The sequence below is a fragment of the Poromitra crassiceps genome, assembly GCF_964638095.1.
Source record: "Poromitra crassiceps genome assembly, chromosome: 1".
Classification (NCBI taxonomy): Eukaryota; Metazoa; Chordata; class Actinopteri; order Beryciformes; family Melamphaidae; genus Poromitra; species Poromitra crassiceps.
The window spans coordinates 88,687,231-88,712,492 of record NC_139623.1 but is presented as its reverse complement, the minus strand read 5'-3'; the positions used below and the strand labels follow the sequence as shown (position 1 = coordinate 88,712,492).

General features: G+C 43.9%; 1 protein-coding gene across 1 annotated transcript in view; it reads left to right on the top strand.

Annotated features, from left to right (window-relative positions):
- Positions 1 to 233: 233 nt before the first annotated feature.
- The window catches only part of LOC310781270 (protein Aster-B-like), a gene marked incomplete at its 3' end in the record, with an annotated part of 42,693 nt that continues 17,664 nt past the window's right edge, over positions 234 to 25,262 (top strand). Inside the window, exons 1-7 of the mRNA XM_083641858.1 lie at positions 234 to 494; positions 8,533 to 8,553; positions 14,815 to 14,899; positions 16,703 to 16,806; positions 16,920 to 17,015; positions 17,461 to 17,541; positions 21,769 to 21,884. Of these exons, the coding sequence (XP_083497984.1) occupies positions 339 to 494; positions 8,533 to 8,553; positions 14,815 to 14,899; positions 16,703 to 16,806; positions 16,920 to 17,015; positions 17,461 to 17,541; positions 21,769 to 21,884 (659 nt within the window). The 5' untranslated portion in view covers positions 234 to 338. The remainder of the gene's footprint in view (positions 495 to 8,532; positions 8,554 to 14,814; positions 14,900 to 16,702; positions 16,807 to 16,919; positions 17,016 to 17,460; positions 17,542 to 21,768; positions 21,885 to 25,262) is intronic.

The following is a 25,262-nucleotide window of genomic DNA, read 5'->3' as shown; positions in this document are numbered from 1 at the left end:
ATCAGGTTGGAGTGCGTCATCCGGTGTACAGCAATTCCAATTGAACACTGAATGAGATGCCCTGACACCATGTTTGAAGCACTGGGATTGGTCAGGAGTTAAAGATCGTAGTGTGAAGCACTGGGATTGGTCAGGAGTTAAAGATCATAGTGTGAAGCACTGGGATTGGTCAGGAGTTGACGATACTTTCTTACTGACCTGAGTGACAATTCAAGCTCTTTCTCTCCCTTTCCAGCACTGCCAGTAACTCGAACCGGAGCACCCCTGCTTGCTCACCCGTCCTGCGGAAGCGCTCCCGCTCTGCCACGCCCCAGCTGAGCCCCGAGGTTGAAAGCACCATGGTGGAGAAGAGCTTGTCAGACCAGGCCTCGGACCGCTCCCCGACCACTCCTGAACAGCTGGCCCAGCAACAGCCATCTCAGCAGCCACGTACCTGCTCCCAGTCTGTCCATCCCACTAACAGTAACACCCGTAGTGGGGGCAAGAACTCCAAGGTGAGCAGACAAACACATGTTTTAGGGCAAACGCCTACAGTATGTGATTTGTTCTACATGCAGTGGTGGGAGCACTTAAGGGAATACATCAAGTTTTTTGGGAGATTGGCCCATTGGTTAACCTGTTAATTGATGAGAAAGCATACACCAAAACCATCCATGTCCCTGGTAGATTATTGGCTCCATGCAATAAATGCAGGAAAAGTATTAAATATATTATTAACTCAATATAGTCAGGTTTATTTCTGAAAACATGTCTAGTGAGCAGAGCTGTAGTCGAGTCCGCCTTGGTCGAGTCCAAGTCCAGATCGAGTCATTGGTGAATCGAGTCCGAGTCGAGACCAAGACCGGGGGGGAGTTGAGCGGGTCGAGACCGAGTCAAGACAGAGACCGCAAAACTACGAGTCCATTTCGAGACCATGTACCATACCATAGAAATGTGCTATCCAAGGCTACCATAGTATTTATTGACTAAAATAGCATATTGTGTGTATTACCTAAAATAGAAGGAAGTTTGATGAAGAAGGAAGTTTGATTTTGAAACCATGAATTAGCTATCTAACTAACCTCCCGTGCTGCCGACAGCCTGCTCTGTTTACTGTCCGAGTGTGCTTAGAGTGCTTATGTTCTTCTTCTGTGGTTTCTCTTCTTCTTCTGTTACCAAACAGAAGCGCTTCTCACTGCTTCTTCTGAAGCACACACACAAAGTTATTTTTGCATAATATATTGTGTAATTGTGTATCCTACACAAAACTGCCAGTCACGTCAGTCACGTTAATATTACTTAGCTTTAGAGCTCCTACAAGTTTTCATATTTTCACTTGTGAGATCATGCTGGTGGCTCACTCAACATAGTGCTAAATTGTTAGCATGGAGCAGCAGAGCGATCTACTGGGGATGATTTTGGTGTCTATGTTCTCACAGGTAGGTTGAAAAATGTGACAATCTTCCCAAAACTTGGTGTATTCTTTTAACCAATTCACACCATGATGGTCTCTCAAAGCAACTACACTCTCAAAATGAATTCATGATATATTGAAGTAAATATTATACACGTGGAGTCTCATTGTATGCAAAAGCGTTAGCATGCACACTGAACATGAAGCTACCAGACGTACCAAATGTATTGCCAATCCTCTCGCCACATATTGGAGACCAATGGGACAACTCCCAACATGTTGGAGTCATCCTTTACAGTAATGTTGCATATCTCTTAAGTACTGTAATAAAATAATGCAACTACAATACTTTAACTGTAGTCCTATTTGAAGAATAAAATGAATAGCGCTACTAGTGTAGCACACACTCATGACCTTCTCACTCTCATATCTCCATTCCATGCCAATGTTGTTTTGGATTTGATTTTGTCTTATTATTTTAATTATTATTTTAACTATTTATGTATTTGTTTGTTACTTAGAGATGGTGATTGTATAGTTTCTGCACCATCTTTTTTACAAGTCAAAAAAAGTCAAAACTCACAATGACTTTTATTTCAAATTCTTCCCCTTTGTACTTTGCTATGTCTTTGTTTTTGAATCTGATTTCTTTCCTTCCTTCTCATGCATGCAATAGTCTCACAAGCGGCATCCTAAAGTAAGCATCATCTTTTCTGGATCTTTCTCTTTCTGGGTTTGTTTGTTTCTGTCTGGGAGAAGCCTGCTAAGCTCTTAGGCTACGAGCTGTCCTAATCAACATTGTGCTAATTGCCATCTCAATTCATTTGAATACAATCCACCTTAATTCCCAAAGCAAATTCCCAGCTAACCAAATCTGAGTATACTGAATAGTATATATTAAAAGTAAAACTGTAAATTCACTAACTATTTCAGGACCTAAACTGTATTTAACTTCTTCTAGTGTATAAACAGCTACAGTAATATAGAACAGACTCTTCACTAACCGCTATAGAACCTCTCTTGTTTCTAACCTCTTTATCTCCAACTCCAGACCTCTCTAATCTCACTTTAACGTGGCTTTCCACCTTTACATCTGTGTTAACCTATATTAGCCCTGCCTGTTGTGCTTGTCTTATCTCATCGGCTCCACACATTGCTCCTATTTCGTTCTTGTTTTCAATAAGGACTGTGGTTTTTGTAGCCATTTTGCAGTATGTGGTGATTCTAGTTACACTTCATGCGGTTGATTGGGTACTCACATGTCCACAGCAACACAAGGCACAGACACACGTGCACACACACACACACACACACACACACACACACACACACACACACACACACACACACACACACACACACACACACACACACACACACACACACACACACACACACACACACACACACACACACACACACACACAGTAGACAGAATGTTCGCCAATGAACACATTTGAAGCCAGAAAGAAAGTTTAGCTCAGACCTCAAACCTCCTGCTACACAACCATTTTTCCAACTGTTATTGTTGCTGTCTCTATGTCTGTTTTTAACCCCCCCCCCACCCCCCCACATCTGCATGACTATTTTGTCCTTCTCTTCATGGATGCTCACATTTTCTCTCTTATATGTTCCCCATAGGTACTCCCCTAACCCACATTTTAGAAAGGCAATTGACAATTGACCTGTCCAGGTACCAATAGGTACCAATGTTGTTCCCCAAATCGTCCTGTTCCCAACTCCTCAGTTATCATCTTGTATTCAGCTCAGCTCTTTAAATATGCTTCTTTACAGATGAGCACAGTGGTTGGAATGGTCATCAGAGTTATTTCCTGGGATGGACTGTGATATCTTATATAAGCTATCCATATAAATAACAGAAAATAATATAGATGTGAAACTCATTAGTTTGAAAATGTATGTAATGATGGTTAAATCTGTCTCTCTCCTCTCTCTCTTTCCCTCTCTCTAAATTTGAGAGAGAGGGAAAGAGAGAGAGAGGAGAGAGAGAGATTTAACCATCATTACAATGTTATTCACCATTTAACAAATTACATAGGGTTCTATCTTCCCAAAAGCGCTAATTTAGCGTTTGCGCTCATTTAACGCCGTGCGCAATGCAAATTGGGGGCGGACACAAGCGCATGCCTGTGATAATTGTACTGGGCATTGGCTGCCACAAGCCAAAGCAGGCGTTTCAGTGCTAAAATGTGGGATAGATGGCATTACCTATGCGCCTTACCTCTCTGCGCTGGGTGCGCTGCACAGAGATTACCGCTGCGCTCCCAGCTAGGGATGGGCGCGAGTACTCGGGTACTCGAGCACTCGTTCATAACGTCAGTAGTCGAGTAACGTTTCTGCTGTTCGGGTACTCGCCCCACTCCCCCCCCCTTTAAAAATGGTCTAGAAGATCTACGCACGCATCGTTATGTGAATCTGGCAGCATGAACTGCACGGGCGTCAAGTCAGCCAGAATGTACAAGAACATCGTCCGCTTTGTTGCTTTCAAAATAAAACGCTTATTGTAACGTAACCTTATTTATTTTGAGTAATGCGTTACAGCCACAGTTTCACGCCATATAACATCACAACGAGTATTTTGATACAAGGTTTGCTGCTTCATTCGTTGAAACACCTTTTCTCCTCCAACGTGCATCAATAAGCTATTTACTTTTGTTTAAGTAACATTATTTTGAAAGTTTTAACTGGAAGTTTTCCAGCTCATCCCGAAAATGGTGGCTGAAGATATGCTCCCGAAGGAGACGCACACTTCTTCATAGCGCACGCCCGATAAAACTCATTCAAAACTTTGCAGTAACGCTAGTTTACTGACTACACTGTCGTTTCCCATAACGGTAGTCACAAGAAATGTGGAGAAAGAATCACTTTTTGGGAGACATCACTTTTTGGGAGACAATCGCTTCATGGTGATCACTATTTAGCTGCAGCTGTAACGTTAATCACACTGGGCACTGTGGGCAGTTTTCACTTTTTGGCAGAACACCGGACCTTGTAATCCGTGGATTTACGTTAGTGTAACAGTGATCATAAAGCAAAATGGATGATACTACACAATAACCTGACATTGCTGGACAATGGACATGTAGGCTATTGGAAATGCATTCGCTTGTTTCACAACTTGTCTGCTCCAAAGCGCTAATGCCATCCATCCAACCATCGGAGATACTGTTTGAGGTAGGCTTTAGATGTTCGCTTAGCGTCACCTAATATCACAGTCAGAGGGACTGACTGTGATATTGACAAAAAATGCTCCAGGTAGCGCTTTTTCCATGCAAAAATGCAAACGTTATGTGTGAACAGCCCCCCACACAGCAGATTACCCCTGCTCAGTCATTACCATAGTAATCACACAGAACCCCCCCCCCCCCCCCCCGCGCGAGTGCTCGAGCACTCGTTCATAATATAAGGAGAGTACTCGAGTATTTAAATTGCTTAAAATGCCCATCCCTACTCCCAGCGCAGAGAGGTATTTGCGCAGTGGAAAGTGGAATTTCTTTTGGATATGTCATTACGCACAGCCTTGCCACACCAAGACATCAAATTATGCTGCTAAAATTGGGTATTAGCAGATAATTCAGTGAGGCAATCAACTGTAACTCACTGAGAAACTTTTATCACATCGTAAAGAGGGAAATTAATTGAGAAAACTTGTTGGACAATGGACATAGGCTATTTACCTTAATAAGCCGGAGGGTCGTTGGCACCACAGACGATCTGTCAATAAGCTCTCACTGTCCTCGCACGAGTGAGTACACTCTATTACGCATGGAGAGAATTACAGCATATTGCATGCCTCGCGCAAACAGCCGTTGCAAGACGGGAATCTGATTGGTTTTGATTGACGTAATGCCCAGCATTGCCTGGCCATGCCTGTGAATAATTCTGGTAGTTAAGACCGCCCAAATCCCGTTTGCGCAGGCATTTTGGGGCGCAGATGATTTTGGCACGGCTCTAATTTGCGTCTGCGACACGTGCCGTGAACCCTTCCGCATGCCGGCCGAGAATTGCATCACCAACATATTTCGGGGCTGTTTTAACTTAGAAGATAGGGCAGGTCACGTCTACCAGACAATTAATGTATATCACTTTTAAACAGTTACATTTCTGTATACATCATTACAATATGCTCCTGTGATGTGGGGATGCTGTCGGCACGGGGGTGCAAAACTCACCATAACACCTGGCGGACGGCGCAAGGCGGACTGCTATCTTCCAAACAGGTGTGCAAGCGCTATTAGGGGATAGCGCCTGTTGGAAGATAGGGCCCTATGTGTTTTGCAGGTGGTGGTGGAGTATGAATGAGAAAAGAGTTCATGCATTTTGGGAAATGTGGTGAGTGAATGCATTTTGAGTGAAAGCAAAGCAAAGTGATTCATAGTCTGTTCCACATAGACTTCTCTTTGGCTGACTGTGCGAAGAGTTTGTTCCACATAGACTTCTCTTTCACTGACTGTGTGAAGAGTCTGTTCCACATAGACTTCTCTTTCACTGACTGTGTGAAGAGTCTGTTCCACATAGACTTCTCTTTGGCTGACTGTGTGAAGAGTCTGTTCCACATAGACTTCTCTTTGGCTGACTGTGTGAAGAGTCTGTTCCACATAGACTTCTCTTTGGCTGACTGTGTGAAGAGTCTGTTCCACATAGACTTCTCTTTGGCTGACTGTGTGAAGAGTCTGTTCCACATAGACTTCTCTTTCACTGACTGTGTGAAGAGTCTGTTCCACATAGACTTCTCTTTGGCTGACTGTGTGAAGAGTCTGTTCCACATAGACTTCTCTTTCACTGACTGTGTGAAGAGTCTGTTCCACATAGACTTCTCTTTGGCTGACTGTGTGAAGAGTCTGTTCCACATAGACTTCTCTTTGGCTGACTGTGTGAAGAGTCTGTTCCACATAGACTTCTCTTTCACTGACTGTGTGAAGAGTCTGTTCCACATAGACTTCTCTTTGGCTGACTGTGTGAAGAGTCTGTTCCACATAGACTTCTCTTTGGCTGACTGTGCGAAGAGTTTGTTCCACATAGACTTCTCTTTCACTGACTGTGTGAAGTCTGTTCCACATAGACTTCTCTTTCACTGACTGTGTGAAGAGTCTGTTCCACATAGACTTCTCTTTGGCTGACTGTGTGAAGAGTCTGTTCCACATAGACTTCTCTTTGGCTGACTGTGTGAAGAGTCTGTTCCACATAGACTTCTCTTTCACTGACTGTGTGAAGAGTCTGTTCCACATAGACTTCTCTTTGGCTGACTGTGTGAATAGTTTGTTCCACATAGACTTCTCTTTCACTGACTATGTGAAGAGTCTGTTCCACATAGACTTCTCTTTCGCTGACTGTGTGAATAGTTTGTTCCACATAGACCTTTACTTCTCTTTCGCTGACTGTATGAAGAGTCTGTTCCACATAGACTTATCTTTCGCTGACTGTGTGAAGAGTCTGTTCCACATAGACTTCTCTTTGGCTGACTGTGTGAAGAGTCTGTTCCACATAGACTTATCTTTCGCTGACTGTGTGAAGAGTCTGTTCCACATAGACTTCTCTCTCGCTGACTGTGTGAAGAGTCTGTTCCACATAGACTTCTCTTTCACTGACTGTGTGAAGAGTCTGTTCCACATAGACTTATCTTTCGCTGACTGTGTGAATAGTCTGTTCCACATAGACTTCTCTTTCGCTGACTGTGTGAAGAGTCTGTTCCACATAGACTTCTCTTTCGCTGACTGTGTGAAGAGTCTGTTCCACATAGACTTCTCTCTCGCTGACTGTGTGAAGAGTCTGTTCCACATAGACTTCTCTTTCGCTGACTGTGTGAAGAGTCTGTTCCACATAGACTTCTCTCTCGCTGACTGTGTGAAGAGTCTGTTCCACATAGACTTATCTTTCGCTGACTGTGTGAATAGTCTGTTCCACATAGACTTCTCTTTCGCTGACTGTGTGAAGAGTCTGTTCCACATAGACTTCTCTTTCGCTGACTGTGTGAAGAGTCTGTTCCACATAGACTTCTCTCTCGCTGACTGTGTGAAGAGTCTGTTCCACATAGACTTATCTTTCGCTGACTGTGTGAAGAGTCTGTTCCACATAGACTTCTCTTTGGCTGACTGTGTGAAGAGTCTGTTCCACATAGACTTATCTTTCGCTGACTGTGTGAAGAGTTTTGACAATGTGACTTCAGTTTTGGACCGATGGATGTGAGCAATTGGGATTGGGAGGGGGGAGGGATATTAAGTCCTTGGTTGACAAAATGATGATACTTCCAGACTGGATACTGACTGGTATGTTCAAGGTAACAAATGTGGGACTTAGAGTAATGATTTCCTTTCCCAAAAATAAAACATGTTTGTTTGTTTTTATTATGTCAAACAGGGAAAATCCACCCTAAAACAGAATTCAGTCTACCTGTGTATAATCTTCAACCGTTCAATCATGATCATGGTCATTGTTCCTAAAGCTGGAAACAAGAATGCCAAGCTTTGTTTTGTCATGACAATGAATTGGAGACAGACTTTGTGGGCTTGTAGACAACTTTGTTCGAGCTTATGTTTGATTGTTTGTTATTTCACTGTTGTGACAGAGGATTAACCAGAAAATGTATTCATATCCTTTCAAAACCATTGGCTGTCTCGTTTCCAGCTTTGAGAGAGACCTGTTTGCGGTATTATATCAATTGGTGTCCAATTCGAACGGCGTATGTGAATCCTGTTTTGGGTTATATATAGGGTTCAGGTCCTATTTTTTGCTCAGTATATACACTTTGGTTGTGTCATATTAGTATGAAATAGGTAGTAATTGCATAATGTTTGAGTGCACATTATTTTATCTCTGTGAGGTAATGCTGCCACATTGTGGCAAGCCCGAGTAATGTGTGATAAATTGCTTTAAACGCACAATCCCTTTGAGCAACACTGAATGTTATAGCCTGTCACCAACAGCTCCATGTTTGATGTTCCAACTCCCATACAGAGCTTCTGGCTGGAACTTGATACTGTGCCTTAAAGTAGCACATGCACTTGTATTACTATACAACACTGTTAAGTTTGATTAAAGTTTTTCTACCTTTTGTCTTTCTCACCTTTTGCCCTGCTCTGCTCCTTGACCTCCTCATCCATGCTTGGTTTCGACAAAAGAAAAGTCAGAGCTGGTACAATGTAAGTCCATCTATTTTCTGTCTTTTTTTAAGTGCCCACTATATGGTGTGATGTTTGTTAATGTTTTATCATGAATGGGTGGTCTGAAATGACTGTTAAAGGACACAGTTGCCACTTTACAACTATAGCTTTGTATCATTACAAAATCGGTAGTATGCAGTTGAACAATGTTTACCTTTCCTCCATGTTTCCTGCACCGAAAGCTGCAGAAACTCTGCCCCCACCAGCTGTTATGGCTCGTTAATGCGCACATCACCGAGAACATTAAGAGCTATCAACTCCACTGCATTTTGCATTGAATGCCACCAGGTCGTATTTGGTGGGAAATCTGCTGGCGCAAAGAAATATTTTTTTATGGCGCAAAATAGGAAGATAGCACTGTTCCTCCAGTGCAAACACAAAGGTGCAGCCCAGGTCCCCTTTAGTGAGGCCGCGGCATGTTAGATCAGCGCTCTGACGGCCGGTACCAGTATAGGTCAAAAGGCCCGCCTCCGCCATGTTAGTGGATGGGAAAATTAGCCAAACAATCAAAGTACATGTCAGATAATTTTTTTCCAAAGGTGGTTTCTATCATTTTAGATAGTTCTTATCACACTATAATGCCTGTCCAAATGCAAATTTTTCTGATCAGTTTGTTTTTAACTCATTGAGTGCCAGCCACTTTTGGAGAACGGACGCTCCCAGTGCCAGAGTTTCAGAGCGTTTTCAGTGATTTCTCGAGGCCCACAGAATATTGTGTGATATTACTATGTAAACACACAAAGAACGATGAGACTCTCTTCTATCATCTGCAAAAAAAAGTTTATTGATCCCATTTTCCGTTCTTTAGTTATGAGCCGGAGAAGATAGCTTGATTTAACCAAAAACAGCAATTTTTTTCTAGAAGCTGAGATAATGAGACTTTTGTGAAATTAAACATTTCAAGCACATCACTGACTCTGAAGCTAATATTTTCTAATGTAGTCACACCTCAAAAATAATTTCCTTCAATAAAACAGTGAAGGCCAGGGAATTTTGTTTGGCAGAATAATATTTTTTAGCTGCAACCAGCAGCGCTGGCCCCTGCGTGCGCTGCTGGTTGCAGCTTCTTGCTGGTCTTGATTTGCTGCTGGTGGGCATCGGATATTCTGGCTTGTGTTGCCAATCCTGTCCTGCTGTCTGGGTCTGTCTGGGTGTTGTGTGCTGCGCTGCGTGCCCCCCCCCCCCCTTCTCAACTGCACACTCCTCCTCCGTATGGGAGTGTCTCTGGTGGCTCTCTGCTGAGTTTGCTGTGCACAGTGAAGGGTGCGCGACATCCAGCTTTTTTACAGCGTTCCACGTGTGTTTGTCACCGGCAACCATGCTTCCAGTTGAGAATAATAACAACTCCACGGCTGATCATGCAGATGTGCTGTCGCAACAGACACGGAGCGGCTCAATTGTGGCAGCAGATTGGCTGCTGCAGGCACAGCTACAGTAACGTTATGCTTCATGCATATCGATGCATACGGATGCGATGCGATTTCCGTTTCCCCAACGACTTCTTCTTTGTTTTTTCCTTGCCTTTCTGTTATCTGGAGAGCACTGTCGCCACCTAAGGGTTCTGTAAAATAGGTTAGACACATTCAATAGCTCCCATATTGTAAGAGGCGATGTAAGAGGCTTAGATCGACATCCCCCTGTCAAAAAACGCAATTGACGACTTTAGTCGTCTTTGGCACTCTACGTCACTATTTGAATTGACGACTAAAGTCGTCATTGGCACTCAATGAGTTAAGTGGTTATTTGACAATATAAAAAGGGATGATTGACAGCTGTGGCAGCCAGTCTCAAGCCATCACTGCCTGGACAGGCTGGTCGCATTATACACCTAGCTTACATAGACCAGACGTTGCTTGATGTGTGATGGACCCATTGACTGTATATATTCAGATGGACCGCAATAAAATGACATTGTTTTGAGAAAGGTGCGCGAGAAGGTAAGTTCAGAAAATAAGTTTTACTCCCTAACGTTATCGGTTTTAAGCTAGCCGCTTGTGGTAGCTTGCAGCGCTAGCGTTTCACGGTCAGCATAACATTACTAAAAACCAATAACGTTAGCTGGAATAAAGAAATAGACATATTTTCAGAACTTACCAGGTTGTCCAACTGCTTGCATATGCCAGGAAATGTGAAATGTGTGTCACAAACAGACACTGGAGGTTTTATTTTGGGTAAAGCATGAGAGTTTTCTCAGGGAAGTGCAAAAAAAAAAAAAAAAATTGAGAGAAAAAACCTGAGATTTTATTTTTAGGCAAAATCGAACAGCCTAGTCAGCATGCTAGTTTGCCAGCAGGATTGGCTTTTGCTTAAAACAAAGTTTACATGCATCATGCATTGCACAGCCACCAGAGGGTGTACAGGAGCACAAATCAAGCATAAGCTCTCACTGTGTGTGTGTGTGTGTGTGTGTGTGTGTGTGTGTGTGTGTGTGTGTGTGTGTGTGTGTGTGTGTGTGTGTGTGTGTGTGTGTGTGTGTGTGTGTGTGTGTGTGTGTGTGTGTGTGTGTGTGTGTGTGTGTGTGTGTGTGTGTGTGTGTGTGTGTCTGGTATGAAACCCACGCCCACAGCACCGACCTCAGTTCTGATCCCATAGAGTTCACTCGGGGGAGATTTCCAAGAAGCTAGACAAATGGAGACTGTGAGAGGCAAATATCTGGGCTGCTATACACAAAAGAAAAGACTGCTGAAAAACAATAGAGCAAAAGGGAGTGAAATGAAAGATTGAAAAGATTGGAAGAGAAGGAAGAGGAAGGGGAGGATGGACACAGAGAGAGTGAGAAAGAGAGAGAAGAGAAGGGGGTGTTGTTGGCAATGTTAACGTGTTTACTTCAGAAATCCACACATAACACCCCCCCCCCCACACACACACATAATGCTCACACACACACACACACACACACACACACACACACACACACAAACACACACAAACACAAACAGATGGACTCTTTATTGCTGCTTTTTGAGCATTTTTGAAGTCTCGAATTTAACTTGATTTAATTTTGACACATTTTAAACAACTCCATTACAGAGTATAGGTTTTACTTTTTTAATGCCCTTTATTTTGTATGTGTCTTTTCTTTTTATCTTTCTCTTTTTTGTCAAGAGAACTTAGTTTGACCTCTGTCCTTTCATCCATGTGTTATTATACTGGAACATCTGTTAAACAGTGAATTGTTGAATGTCAACTAATAAGCTGTTGAAATGTAACAAATACTCTGTAGACTCTCTATAGGCGGACTGTCCAAATAAAGTGTTACCTTTGCAAACATACACACACGCACACAAACACACACACACACACACACACACACACACACACACACACACACACACACACACACACACACAAAAGTCGTGGAGAGTCAGAGTGATAGCTTCTCCAGGAAGTCGATTGGTTGTTCCACTTCCTTATGTTATTTTGAGTGGCAGCAGGTTCCAGTCTATCTCTCTGACAGGCTGAGGGAAAGAAGGAGATAAGAGAGATGAGAGAGGAGAGGAAACAGGAGGAATAAAGGATTTGGGGGGAGGTCTTCGAAGGCCTACCCCCATGCACTCACATGAGGAAAAACAAGCAGGCATGCTTTCTACAGTCTTGGCCATGCACACAAATCACACACACTCGCGATGAACTCTAGTGAACCCAGAGCCTCCTTGGCCATCCCTCCCTCTCCCCCCTCTTTTTCTTCTTTCCGTAACCCACAAAAACACTCTCACTGTGGCTCCTCCCACTCCACTCTCCTCCACAACTGTTTTCCAAACATTCTGGGCAGCCAGAGTCAAGTCGGAGGTGGACTCTTGGAATTGTTGTTGTTATCCCTGATCCCTATTTCATAGTGGGACATCACAAGTATGTGTTGGGACCGCACCGGACCTCATGGAATGATGCAAAGAAGAGAGTTTTCTGCAGAAAGGGATGTGTTTCTGCTTCGTTAAGTCCAGCTATTCATTGGAGATATAATATGAAGTGAAGGATCTACATATGGAGCTATCCTGCAGAACTTAATGGACTACCTGCAGTCTGCTTCAATTTGACGAGGATGCAAAACCTTCACCAATATTGAGAGGACTGATCATTCTCAAGCATTGTTTGGAATTTCATTATTTCATAAGACTTAAATGGATACTGTATTTTCCTAGTGACTATTTGTCTGATTGAGGAGACATCTAAGTGTATTTCCTTGGTTTTGTGCTTTGAAAACTACCTATCTAGGTTTCTTTACTTATCATAACCTCTATTATTTCACTTGATTTAGCTTTCACCATCTATCTTCATTGTTACACATTGTTATTACATTGTTTTTCCTCCTGAAGCTAACCTAATGATGGAAGGGGGCGGGGATAACACCTTTCGGGCTTGCTAACCATTACTATATCCTAAAATATTCTGGTGCACCTCCAGTTGCCCAGTTAATCTTTTTTCATCCTTGGTATTTCAGTGGGACAGAGAAAAACATCTCATTCCAATAGTATTCCATGGGTACAACAGAAAGTGATGCATTCTTCTGGGTGATGCTTTTCAGGAGTTCAAGGCGTGGGGCTGTGTTTGTGTACATGCAGTGATGACCTGAATCAGTGCTGCTCATACCTATAAAGAGACAACCATGGAGGGAGGGAGGGTAGACACAAACACAAGAAGGGTGCACAAAGGCCAAAATAAGAGACAAGACAAAAGGAGGACCAAAATAAGACGGAGGAAGATGAACGAGTGTCCATCAGCCGTCGACTCAGAGACAGAAGCATACTGGGAGGCGGTGGGCCTACAGCCTCGAGGAAAGCAACCAGCCCACTGCCAGAGGTGGGACTGGGACTCAGAGCAGGTCCCCGCTGTAAGTCACTAGTCTGCAGGGTGATGGGGTGGCAGTGGGCTTTAAGTCACTAGTCTGCAGGGTGATGGGGCGGCAGTGGGCTGTAAGTCACTAGTCTGCAGGGTGATGGGGCGGCAGTGGGCTGTAAGTCACTAGTCTGCACGGTGATGGGGCGGCAGTGGGCTATAAGTCACTAGTCTGCAGGGTGATGGGGTGGCAGTGGGCTGTAAGTCACTAGTCTACAGGGTGATGGGGCGGCAGTGGGCTGTAAGTCACTAGTCTGCAGGGTGATGGGGTGGCAGTGGGCTGTAAGTCACTAGTCTACAGGGTGATGGGGTGGCAGTGGGCTTTAAGTCACTAGTCTGCAGGGTGATGGGGTGGCAGTGGGCTTTAAGTCACTAGTCTACAGGGTGATGGGGTGGCAGTGGGCTGTAAGTCACTAGTCTGCAGGGTGATGGGGTGGCAGTGGGCTTTAAGTCACTAGTCTGCAGGGTGATGGGGTGGCAGTGGGCTTTAAGTCACTAGTCTACAGGGTGATGGGGTGGCAGTGGGCTTTAAGTCACTAGTCTGCAGGGTGATGGGGCGGCAGTGGGAGGACAGGAAATTATCCTGAATCTGATTTCCACTGTGAAAGTTTTTGGTTAAAATGACCCTTAGATGTTTGTAGCAGTAATGTGAGATGTTAAGAATACGGTTGAAAATAGTCAAAGTACAATTATTGATTATATTGTCATCGCCTTCAAAACCCCGAATCAGTCGAACTTTTATTAAGAATGTACCATTGATCATTGAATCAATTGTAACTCAAGTTCCAGCCTGGGTTTCACAAGTTGGATGGTGTGTGAATGCGTTTTGGGAGTAAATGTAATCCTTTTCTTTTGGGTCAAAGGGTCTGAGCTGTCAAAGCTATAGCTTTCAGCTTTTAGCTGTGACAGCCTCTTGATGTGCCCTTTGTTCCTTTCCTTACTGAAGAGTGTAGTTTGGCTTTCACAAACAGCCAGAGGGGCTTGACTATGACCACACTTGTTGATGGAAATGAATGTGTCGGTTCGAGGGAAAGAACTCTGATTGAAGGCGATTCTGCTTAAAGCTGTATGTACTCAATTGGTATGCGATGTAGCCATTTGAAAACTGTGGGAAATAGATTGTGCCCCATCCTCCATGTGGTAGTGCAAGGGTGGAATGTCCATATCTGTGTCTTTTGACGGTATGTCTGTAGATGTCCCTGATCGAAAATTAATGATTATTAATTCATTCATTCATTTTGTCATTAATTTTTTATATAATTATATATAGAGAGAGAGAGAGAGAGAGAGAGAGAGAGCGAGAGAGAGAGAGAGAGAGAGAGAGAGAGAGAGAGAGAGAGAGAGAGAGAGAATAATGCATATAATGCATTGGGTTCTGATAGATCTATCCCCATGTCTCCCCTGTAGGTATTGAGTCCCACCTACAAACAGCGTAATGAAGACTTCAGGAAGCTCTTCAAGCAGCTGCCGGACACTGAGCGCCTCATTGTGGGTGAGTTCAAACAAGACAGCTTCAATACAATAACTCATGTCCAGAGTTGAAAGACATTGTGCAATTATATCCCCCCCCCCCCATCTTCCCTGGCCAGCATTGACTTTCTACCCAACTCCTGAGAGCTTCTATTCCCTCCACACATTTTTCGTCCATAGGCGTTATCTATTATTGTGACAAGGATGATGTCACTCTGGTGTAAAAAAAATGTAGGCCTTACTGCTGGTAATCCTGCGTCCTTCCTGGGCATATGTCTTGCTTATAAATAACATTGCCCCATGGCAAAAGTTTTGCAATGATGTAATTTCAATGGACACAGACTGTCAGTGTCAGTGTTTTACATGCATTGTATTTGCTTTTGAACTCAATTGTATCTGCTTTTGAACTGAATCAAAGTCAATAGATAAAGTCATGTGACTTTCCGTAACGTCTCCCGGTCCGGAAGAGAATTCCCCATTCATTTTCTCCATAGACATTTAGAAAAATCCTTATTTATCGAGTTTTAATTTGGCTTGGGTCGAGCCTTAAAACTCGTTATATAAGGATTTTTCTAAAATGTCTATGGAGAACATGAATGGGGAATTCTCTTCCAGACCGGTAGTTGAGCCCTATGTGAGGTACAGAGTGTAAAATCAGGTGCCTGGGTGGTGTAGCGGTCTATTCCCTCGCCCCATGTTACCTTGGATGTCACAGACACAATTGGCCAGGTCTGCAGGTGGGAAGCTGGATGTGTCCTGGTCGCTGCACTAGCGCCTCCTCTGGTCGGTCGGGGCGCCTGTTCAGTGGGGAGGGGAAGTGGGGAAAATAGCATGTTCCTCTGCACGCCCTACGTCCTGCCGGTGAAGCTCCTTGCTGTCAGGTGAAAAGAAAAGGCTGGTAGCTCGACATGCATTGGAGGAGACATGTGAGACTCTACACTCTCCCCAGATCGGCAGCGACCTTAGACCTTTAGATGGAGCAACAACCGGGGCCACTTAGACAGGGGATAATTGGCAATGTACAATTGCGAGGTTGAAAAAAGAGTAGGTAAACTAAAAACGATGCATTTATGGTCAAAGGCAAGTATTTATCCATAGAAAACAACGGAAATAACAAGGCTGTCTTTGAAAAAACAATCATCCGACAGGCTCAAAAAATCTGCTCTGATCCCACCCATGTGCTCCACCACACCTGAGTACCAGCTCCTCCCCTCTAGCAGGCGCTACAGGGTCCCCAAATGCAGGCTAAACCGCTTTAAGAACTCTTTTGTCCCCTTGTCCATCAAAGCCCTAAACAGTAGCTGAAGGCCGCCCCTGTTGGCATTTTTAACCTGTGTACTGTCTTTACTGCTACTTTAAATTATATTTGTCTTTATCTATTTTAATCTAAATATTGAAGACAAACAGTGTTGTGCAATTGGGGTAATGTGCAATTCAGTTTTTTTAGCAAATATATTTTTAAAATCACAGACTATATTATAAATTATATTCGTTTTTACCCATTTTAATCTAAATACAGAAGGCTACAGTGTTGTGCAATCTGGGTAATGTACAATTCTGTTTTTAGCAAATATATCTTTTATAATCTCTTTTATGCATTGGATTGTACTTTTTGGGCAGTGTGCAATTTTGCTAACTGTTACTGTAATAGTTCTGATGTATGTGCTGTATGTGTGGTCTGTATGTACGTGTTGCCTGCCAAACAGCAGCCATAAGGTGTCCAAGACAAATTTCCTTCGGGACAATAAAAGTCTATCCTATCCTATCCTATCCTATCCTAAGATGTTTTTAACAACAAACAAAAATGTACTTTTACCCCTTCCAGACTATTCCTGTGCCCTGCAGCGAGACATCCTCCTCCAGGGGCGCCTCTATCTCTCCGAGAATTGGATTTGTTTCTACAGCAACATCTTCAGATGGGAAACCCTGGTAAATGAGTCAATGTCTAGCGATACCATTCCTTACTTTTGAACAATTCTGACTGAGCATGTTCAGTGACTCTTCCACCTCCAAAGTGACCAAGTCTGCTCTTTAATCTCAAGCTGATGGTTCGATTAAAGGACATCTGCTTCATGACCAAGGAGAAGACGGCCCGCCTCATCCCCAATGCCATCCAGCTGTGCACTGACAATGAAAAGGTAGGCAGCTCACGCACACGAAGGGAAGCGTTATTTAAGAAAATCATTTGGAAATCTAAGGGCTCGCAACCTGATTTCACAACAGCTCATTTTAAAAGTTTATACAAAGTCCAGTTTGAGGCTTAAGATTTAATAAAAAGGACTGGATCTGCAAGTGGTTCAAAATGTATATTTCTTGCCAATTTTCCCTCGCAAGGCAAAAAGCAAAAAGATTCAGATCCCAAATATTAAGTGTTGTTCCTTTGGTCTGTCAGACTGAAACTTGAGAAAACTCATACAGTAGATTAGACAATGGACTTTCATTGGGACAAACCGCTTCAAATCATCATAATCAAGAATGACTTTCCTCATAACCCCCCCCCCCCCTCCAAAGCACAAACCTTCTTCTCAGTCATTTAAACCACTTCTTTATCTTAGCGTTACTTGTGCTTCTCTCATCTCCCAGCACTTTTTCACCTCATTCGGGGCGAGGGACCGAACATACATGATGATGTTCAGACTCTGGCAGAACGCTCTCTTAGAAAAGGTGAGAGTGAATACATTGTCAGTGATTCACCATCAAAGAAATTGGTATTGTTTGTATTTATTGTAAGTGCCCCCCTGCATTGTGACACTTACCTTCTGGGTCCTGTACCTTCCTGGGTGATCGGACTGGGATCAGATATGCATAAATTCCAGATGTAAATGCACGTAAGACATAGCCTGGCAGAAACCATCTGATCACGTGACCTCACATTCTGTTTCACTCTATGGATCAGTCTGGACTTCTAGCCGCCATCGATTTCCTGAAAGTACAATGTAACCGGGCCAATCAGGAGCTGGGTCGTAGTTGATTATTTACCCGGGCCAATCAGGAATGCCGCTGGCAAAACAGTAATAGCATCTCCTGAAGCAACGAGCGGTAACGTTAACATTAGTAGAGTAAACATAACAGCCATAAGTGCAGTTATTGCAGAAATAGACTCAATAATAACAGTTAACCCATTTAATCCTGCCGGTCACAATAGTGACCGTAAAAAAACGTTTTCACTTATAAGGCCCTAAAATGTTCCTGGATGATGTATCAATGCATTTCCAGCAAATATTGAAAGAATAAAGGGTCTTAATGAAATATGTTTTAGTGTAAATTGTCACATGACCAGAGCTGTTTACTTCCGGCTTGCACCAGGCAAAGAGCTTGGCTGCATCAAAGCTCCCAAACTAAAGGTTATTAAAGTATGTTAACATAAAGATAGGACAACAATTTTTGGCACACATAATCTTGAAGGTGTCTAGTGTTGATATATGCATTTGCAATTATTCAATTTTGTTCAGTGTGGTCATAGAATGAGTAAACATGTTGACGGCAACAATAGTGACCGGTGGGATAACACAGTGCCTCTAGGTATACACATACTTATACACATACATTAGTGATGGGTCATGATTTTCAAATGTACTGTACGTCAGCCACGCCAACAATGGTTTGTCACAGGAGAACAAGGTTCAGACCAGGGGTGGGCAACTGGCAGCCCGCGGGACACATGCGGCCCCCAACCTCACTCAGTGTGGCCCCTGAGTTTTTTTTTTTTTTTTTTTTTTTTTACAAGCGGACGCTTTTGATTAGATTAGGTTAGACCACCCAAATCTGTTTTTATTTTACTGTACATGTCCCAGAACATGGTGCTAAGGGTGTTAGCATTGTCCATCCACATACTGTTTAATGTTAGCATTTGAGCTAACGCTATTGTAACAAACTATATCCAGGATGCACATTGCACATGCAAGATTACTAATCTGATTAATATGACATATTTGGGTGATATACCCCATCAAATTGCTGTAGCGGGCTATTTTAAAGCTAGAGCGAAGTTTCTGGTGTCATCTGAATGGAAGAATTACTAAATTTGAATATGAAAAATATAAATGTTGGTATAATAAACTTTGATTACCAGTCCTTTTCATCAAATTTGTAGCTATAATTGGGAGTGATGGTGTTACAGTAGGCTACTGGTGGAAGTGCACTGTCACAATCTGGCCCTCTGGTAGCGAGGAATTTTGTGTGTGGCCCTCTCTATTATCAAAGTTGCCCATACCTGGTTAAGACCTTCACCAATGCAGTGCGACTCTACCGCCAGGCTCAGGGGACATCTGGGACATGACATGTGGCATACCATCGCAGATACTGTCTAACCTGGTGATGGAGGGCCTCCTGCCCAAATTGAGGGAGCTCATCTCCCTTGACTCAAAGGCAAGATGCATGAGAGGCAGAGGAACTAGATGCTGATCAGTGATATGGTGTACAACCTTTTGCAGCAACAGGGCCAAACCCAGTACAAGGCTGTGGTGCTGTGAGGTGGGACATAGCATGCTGCAGGCCTCCATATGAACAGGCATGGACCAGATCATCACCACCAAGGAGCATGTCACCAACAAGATGTGAGCAGTGGTCCACCCCAAGGCAGAGAACCTGCTGAAGGTGAGCATCCAGCCCTACATCAGCTCCACCCTGGATGCCACGATGGAGTCGACCAGCCAGGGCTTCTCCGAGATCTACCATGCTTTCTTCAGGGAGCTGGTGGACATGAGCAAGAACATCCTCAACAAAGACACCAAGAAGAATGTGGTGAGCCACATGGAGAATATCAGTATGTTGGCCTTCCACCTGGTGAAGATGCAGAGCTACTACGAGAACGTGGAGCAGTTGAGCCTGGAGGGTCTGCAGCAGAGTTTCGAAGTCTCCAGCCCGTCTGTGTTCATCCAGAGGGCAAAGCTCCTCATGAGAGAGCACTGTACACCTTTGAGTAGATACTTCACCAATGATTGGAGTCTCAGGGTACAGAGGGCTCTGTAAGACCATCCAGCGTTGTCAGAACCGATTCATCAAGAAATGTGACTATGACAGCAACATGGTGAGGAAGCGTTTGTTCCACGAGGCTCTCCTCTCCTGCAGCTCTTCATCCCATACATGCTGAGCAGCTCAGCCTGCACCTCACAGCTGCCGTGTGCAGGAGCTGATCTTTGGAGAACATTTTCAAGGAGGTGGTGCTTTTCCATCATGGTCATCATGATGACTGTGAAGGAGGCAGTGGCCCAGTGGAGACACAACCTGTACAGTGTACACTGTACAGGGACAGCATCATCCTCACCAGCAGCGACTCCAACCTCCACCTTCTGGGTGAAAACCCGTCCATTGACTGGGCCAGGAAGTACAGAGCCAAGGAGGAGGTGGACAGAGTCGGGGAGGTGTCAGAGGGCGAGGAGTCCCAGAGGAGGAGGAGGATGAAGCAGGTGGTGTCCATGATCCAGGTGTAGGACTCCCCAGTTCTTCCTGGTGAATCGTTGAGGGTGGCGAGGAGGAAGGGGAGGATGAGAAAAGCCAAGCGCACAAGCCAAGCCAGAGTGAGAACAGAACCAGCAGTCCCAAAACATCAGTCCCATCAGTGAGTGAATGTGCTACAGAAGCATACTAGAAGAACTAGATGATGCCCTGCAGGGAGAGGAAAGCCAGCGGCAGAGGAGGAACTCCCACCCACCAACCAGGAGGCACCGGCAGCTACAGAGGTGTCGCCACCGCCGCCACAGGAAATGGAGCAGGGGCCCGTGTCCGCGCCAGTCCCCCAGACGTCATGCTGGACTTCCCCCCCACTGCTGCATGATGACAGCCACTTCCAGCCAGCTTCCAGTCCCCCACTGGTGAGGAGGTGGTGGAGGAAGAGGAGGAGGGGCGGTACCCACCAGTATAGAGGCTCCGCCCACTAGCACATAGGCTCCACCCTCTAGCACAGAGGCCCCACCCTCCAAGACAGCCCCCCCATGTGAGAATTTTGATGACTGCATGGGAGGCATATGTTAATTCAGTATACACATTAAATGCACTGTGTTATCCCACCGGTCACAATTGTTGCTGACCATAAAACTCACCTTTTCACCTACTTTTCCATGACAATTTAAAAAAATGATGATTGATTATTTCAAATGGTTACTAATGACACATGATTCGGATATTTTCATGTCTGGAAAAAATGCGGGATTAAATGGGTTAAACAAGAGTGTAAGAGCCACATGGATAATTATAGGTTAAATTATATAAAACTTTGGTTACAGAAAATGCATCCATGTAAACTGTTGAACCTATTGATTGGTGGACGCTCCCTTTAATTCGTAAGTGATGTCATGTGGGAGGAGTTTAGTGAGGGAGCTGCAAGTAGGAGAGCATACAGTTTTTCTACCGTGTGACTGTGTAAACCTTTTTTCTTCAGTAAACATCTTTAAAACTGGATTGCATCTTGTCATTCGCGTTGGACTTTAGTTGTTGTGCCTGCAGCTCACTGGTGGCGTATCTTTTAACTTTTTTGGTGACTCAGAAGGAATGCCACTACAAAGAGTATGCACTAGCGGAGTTTCTCTGAACATAATGTTTTCGCGGTTCCTCTGACTGGATTTGGATTTGACTGGATCCAACACTGATTGGCTGAAGGAGTTGTCTGTCAAGGCAAGTACTCCCGCCAGATGTGGATGGCTAGAGGTCCAGACCGATCTGTAGAGCGAAACAAAATGTGAGGTCACGTGCTCAGGGTGGTTTTTACCAGGTACCAGGCTACCCAAGACACATTTCAGATTTGATCACCCAAAACACCTGCGGAGGAAGTCAGAGATGCTTTTGGTCACATGACCACAATGTTGCGATACATGTGCACGTTTGTCTTTCTGATCTCTCTCTCTCTCTCTCAATGTCTCTCTCTTTCTCTTCCCCGTCATTTACCTCCCTCAGCCCTTATGTCCCAAAGAACTGTGGCACTTTGTCCATCAGTGTTACGGTAATGAACTGGGTCTGAACAGTGATGATGAGGACTATGTCCCTCCCGATGATGACTTCAACACTATGGGGTGAGTTTTAACCCCAGCCAGAACATCACCCTCTCACTAACATGCATACATCATTGGTTCAATTTCACATTACACACCATCACTTTTCTTACACACAGTGGTAGATATTTGTAGCATATTCATGCTGTGAACAGAGTCAAAGAGTGCACCACTTTCTGGACAGTCTGGCATCCTTGGCTAAATATAGGGGCATGTCGAGGGGGTGGCCAGTCTGATTGGCCCCAGGTGCCACCCCAAAATCCTGGGGTATGAGTGGCTGACGGACATGTTAGAGGTGGGACCATCAAGTAAATTAATTTATTTTTCCGAAATCTTTGTTCCTTGAAGGGCCACATGTTAAAATTGTATTTGTGACCGCTGCTGATATTTTGACCCACATGTAGGTGGAGGTCATTTTTCAGTTTTTTACAGATTATGAAAGTGCAGATTGTAAACTTTCAAATGATGTGTCACACATTGTAATCTGAAAGGAAATAAAGGAGATATACTTATATTCATAATTCATATCATTCCGAATTCTGACCTGGGACCTTTCTACATCCGTCCTAAATGCCACCCTTACTTGAGTCTGGGCTCCACCTCAGCCATCGCACTCAAAATGGCCTGGACACGCCATTGGCTATGTGGATGTTGACTGATGGAATATGGGATCAGAAACTGAGACAGGATTGATTTGCCTGTTTGTAGGTGGATTTGCATATAGAATTGTTTGTTGGTTGACAGCAAACTTTCCCCAAACATGAGTAGCTTTTACAGTTTAGGCCTTTATAGTTGATGTCCTCATAGTGCCATGAGTGCAACAATAGAAGGAGCTTCACTTCCACTGGCAGCCAGTAAGAAAATACACCAATAGAATGAGCTTCACTTCCACAGGCAGCCAGTAAGAAAATACACCAATAGAATGAGCTTCACATCCACAGGCAGCCAGTAAGAAAATACACCAATAGAATGAGCTTCACTCCCACAGGCAGCCAGTAAGAAAATACACCAATAGAATGAGCTTCACTTCCACAGGCAGTCAGTAAGAAAATACACCAATAGAATGAGCTTCACTTCCACAGGCAGCCAGTAAGAAAATACACCAATAGAATGAGCTTCACTTCCACAGGCAGCCAGTAAGAAAATACACCAATAGAATGAGCTTCACTTCCACAGGCAGCCAGTAAGAAAATACACCAATAGAATGAGCTTCACTTCCACAGGCAGCCAGTAAGAAAATACACCAATAGAATGAGCTTCACTTCCACAGGCAGCCAGTAAGAAAATACACCAATAGAATGAGCTTCACTTCCACAGGCAGCTAGTAAGAAAATACACCCGGCATTTAAAGGGAGGCTTTGCCGATTTTCAACCCGCTTTGTATCATTACAATGTCAGTAATTAGGCAGATGGGCAGCCTTTACCTTGTCTTTATGTTTTCCTGCACAGAAAGCTCTGCAGTTTATTCCAACACGTCCATGTCCAGAATGGCACGTTACACGTCTGGACATTCTGTACGCGGAAGTGAACAGATGTTGCTCCAGGGCAGCTGTTATAGTTTATTTTTCTTTTTTCTGTATGCGGACATCCACGGTGAATCGCATTGAGAGCCTTAACTAGTGTTAACGAGCCATACTATCTGGTGGGGGTGGAGTTTCTGCAGCCAGTCAAATTGTGGATTACTCGATGCAGAAAACATATCCGGGCAGTTGTCAAGTGGAGCTGCTTTGTTAAAACCAAAAAATGCCCTATGGATGACTGCAATGAAGATGAAACTATAGAGCATTTGCTCCTAAAATGTGAGAGATCTAATTATGTTTGGGGGGAACAACATTACTGTGAATTATAATGCCGTGATGTATGGTGTTTTTAATGAAACAAGGGCAAAAACAGGGGGGGGGGGGATTGGTCACATCCCCCCCCCCCCTCCCCCCCCGGGGTGCTTATGGCACCGTTCGACTCCCCGGGTAAACAATGGCTTTTGGTCGGTGGTGCTGATAGCAAACGGCGGCGGGCTAAAAACTGGAGAGCGGTGAGTCCTGGGCCCTGTCTGCAACGCCGTCTCTCCAAACGTCTCCTCCTGGTGTGTGTGTGAGTCAGTGTGTGCTCGTCGAAATGAAGGCAGCGTTCCAAGCGGGCGGGGTCAGGTGTATTGAAACACACCACCCCCTTCGGGAAACGAGAGTGACAGTCATCCAGCGTCCCCGAGAATGAAAAGCGTCCAGTGTGCTCTAGCGCACGTGGTAAAATGCCAGGACCACACCAGGACTTTTTCTGGACAATTGTTTGTGGTCGCGAAATTGTGGAAGACAAGGTGTGCTACAGTTATCCACCAAGTCGTAATCCCAGGTGAAGTGGTCTATAAACAAATCATATCAGAACTGAAAAGACAAAGAACACTGGACATGAGAACAAAAAGACCAACATACCTTGGCACAAGCTCACACATTGTAATCGATCTCTTATTCTGTTAATACTGCCTTCTACTGTTTATAAAAATAAAATAAAAAGTTGATATTACTGATCTTGTATTACTGTGAATGTTTTGATGTTACCCCTGAATAATTCAATAAAGTGAATAAAGCGAGATTATAATGATAAAAAGCGGGTTGAAATTCAGCAAAGCCTTCCTTTAAGCTAGCTTGAAAAGTTCCTTGGGATGGTTTGCTGTTAATAAGTTGAATCTTCCATCAAATACCTATATTATTAGATTGTAGTATTAATGCTGAGTCTAATAAGTTAGGTAAAGCAAACTATTTTAGTGTTGTTCTTTTTTCCATGGCGCTGACCCAGAGGCCCTGTCACGGTCATAAGATGGAAAAGTCAGGACACTCAGTGAGTCAGTGAGAAGTTGAGCGAGTTTAGTGGGAATAGGGGTGGTAGCTATGGATTCGGGATTTGAGGGGTGGTTAGGGGGAGTGGCTAGGGGGATGTTGCTGGTCGGGGTGCGCTGCCATAAAACTGAATGGACACACCACTGCTCCGTGGGCTTAAAGGTTTTCACTTGTTATCTGAATATTTGTTTTATCTGACTGTCCAAAAAAAATGTATCTCTGTCAAAATATCTATCTATATTCAACATATCTATGTCAGCTACTACCAAGCTACAATACACTTAACCTGTGATGTAGTGGGGGGAATAAATTATATTTTCACTCTCAAATAACTTACAGTATTTCAATTTGATGACTTATTTGTTGTATGCTATGAATTCACATCAGAATGTCAATTAGACAAAGAAAGTTGGCTAAATGCTGTACCAATAACAAGATGGGTACATTGAGTTGAGGTGGGCTTACCCTCCACTACCGTACCTTTCTGCACACAGAAATATCACATGACATGAGGAAGGACATTAACTTTGAAGTAACTTAATCTTAATTTACAAAGACAGCTCGG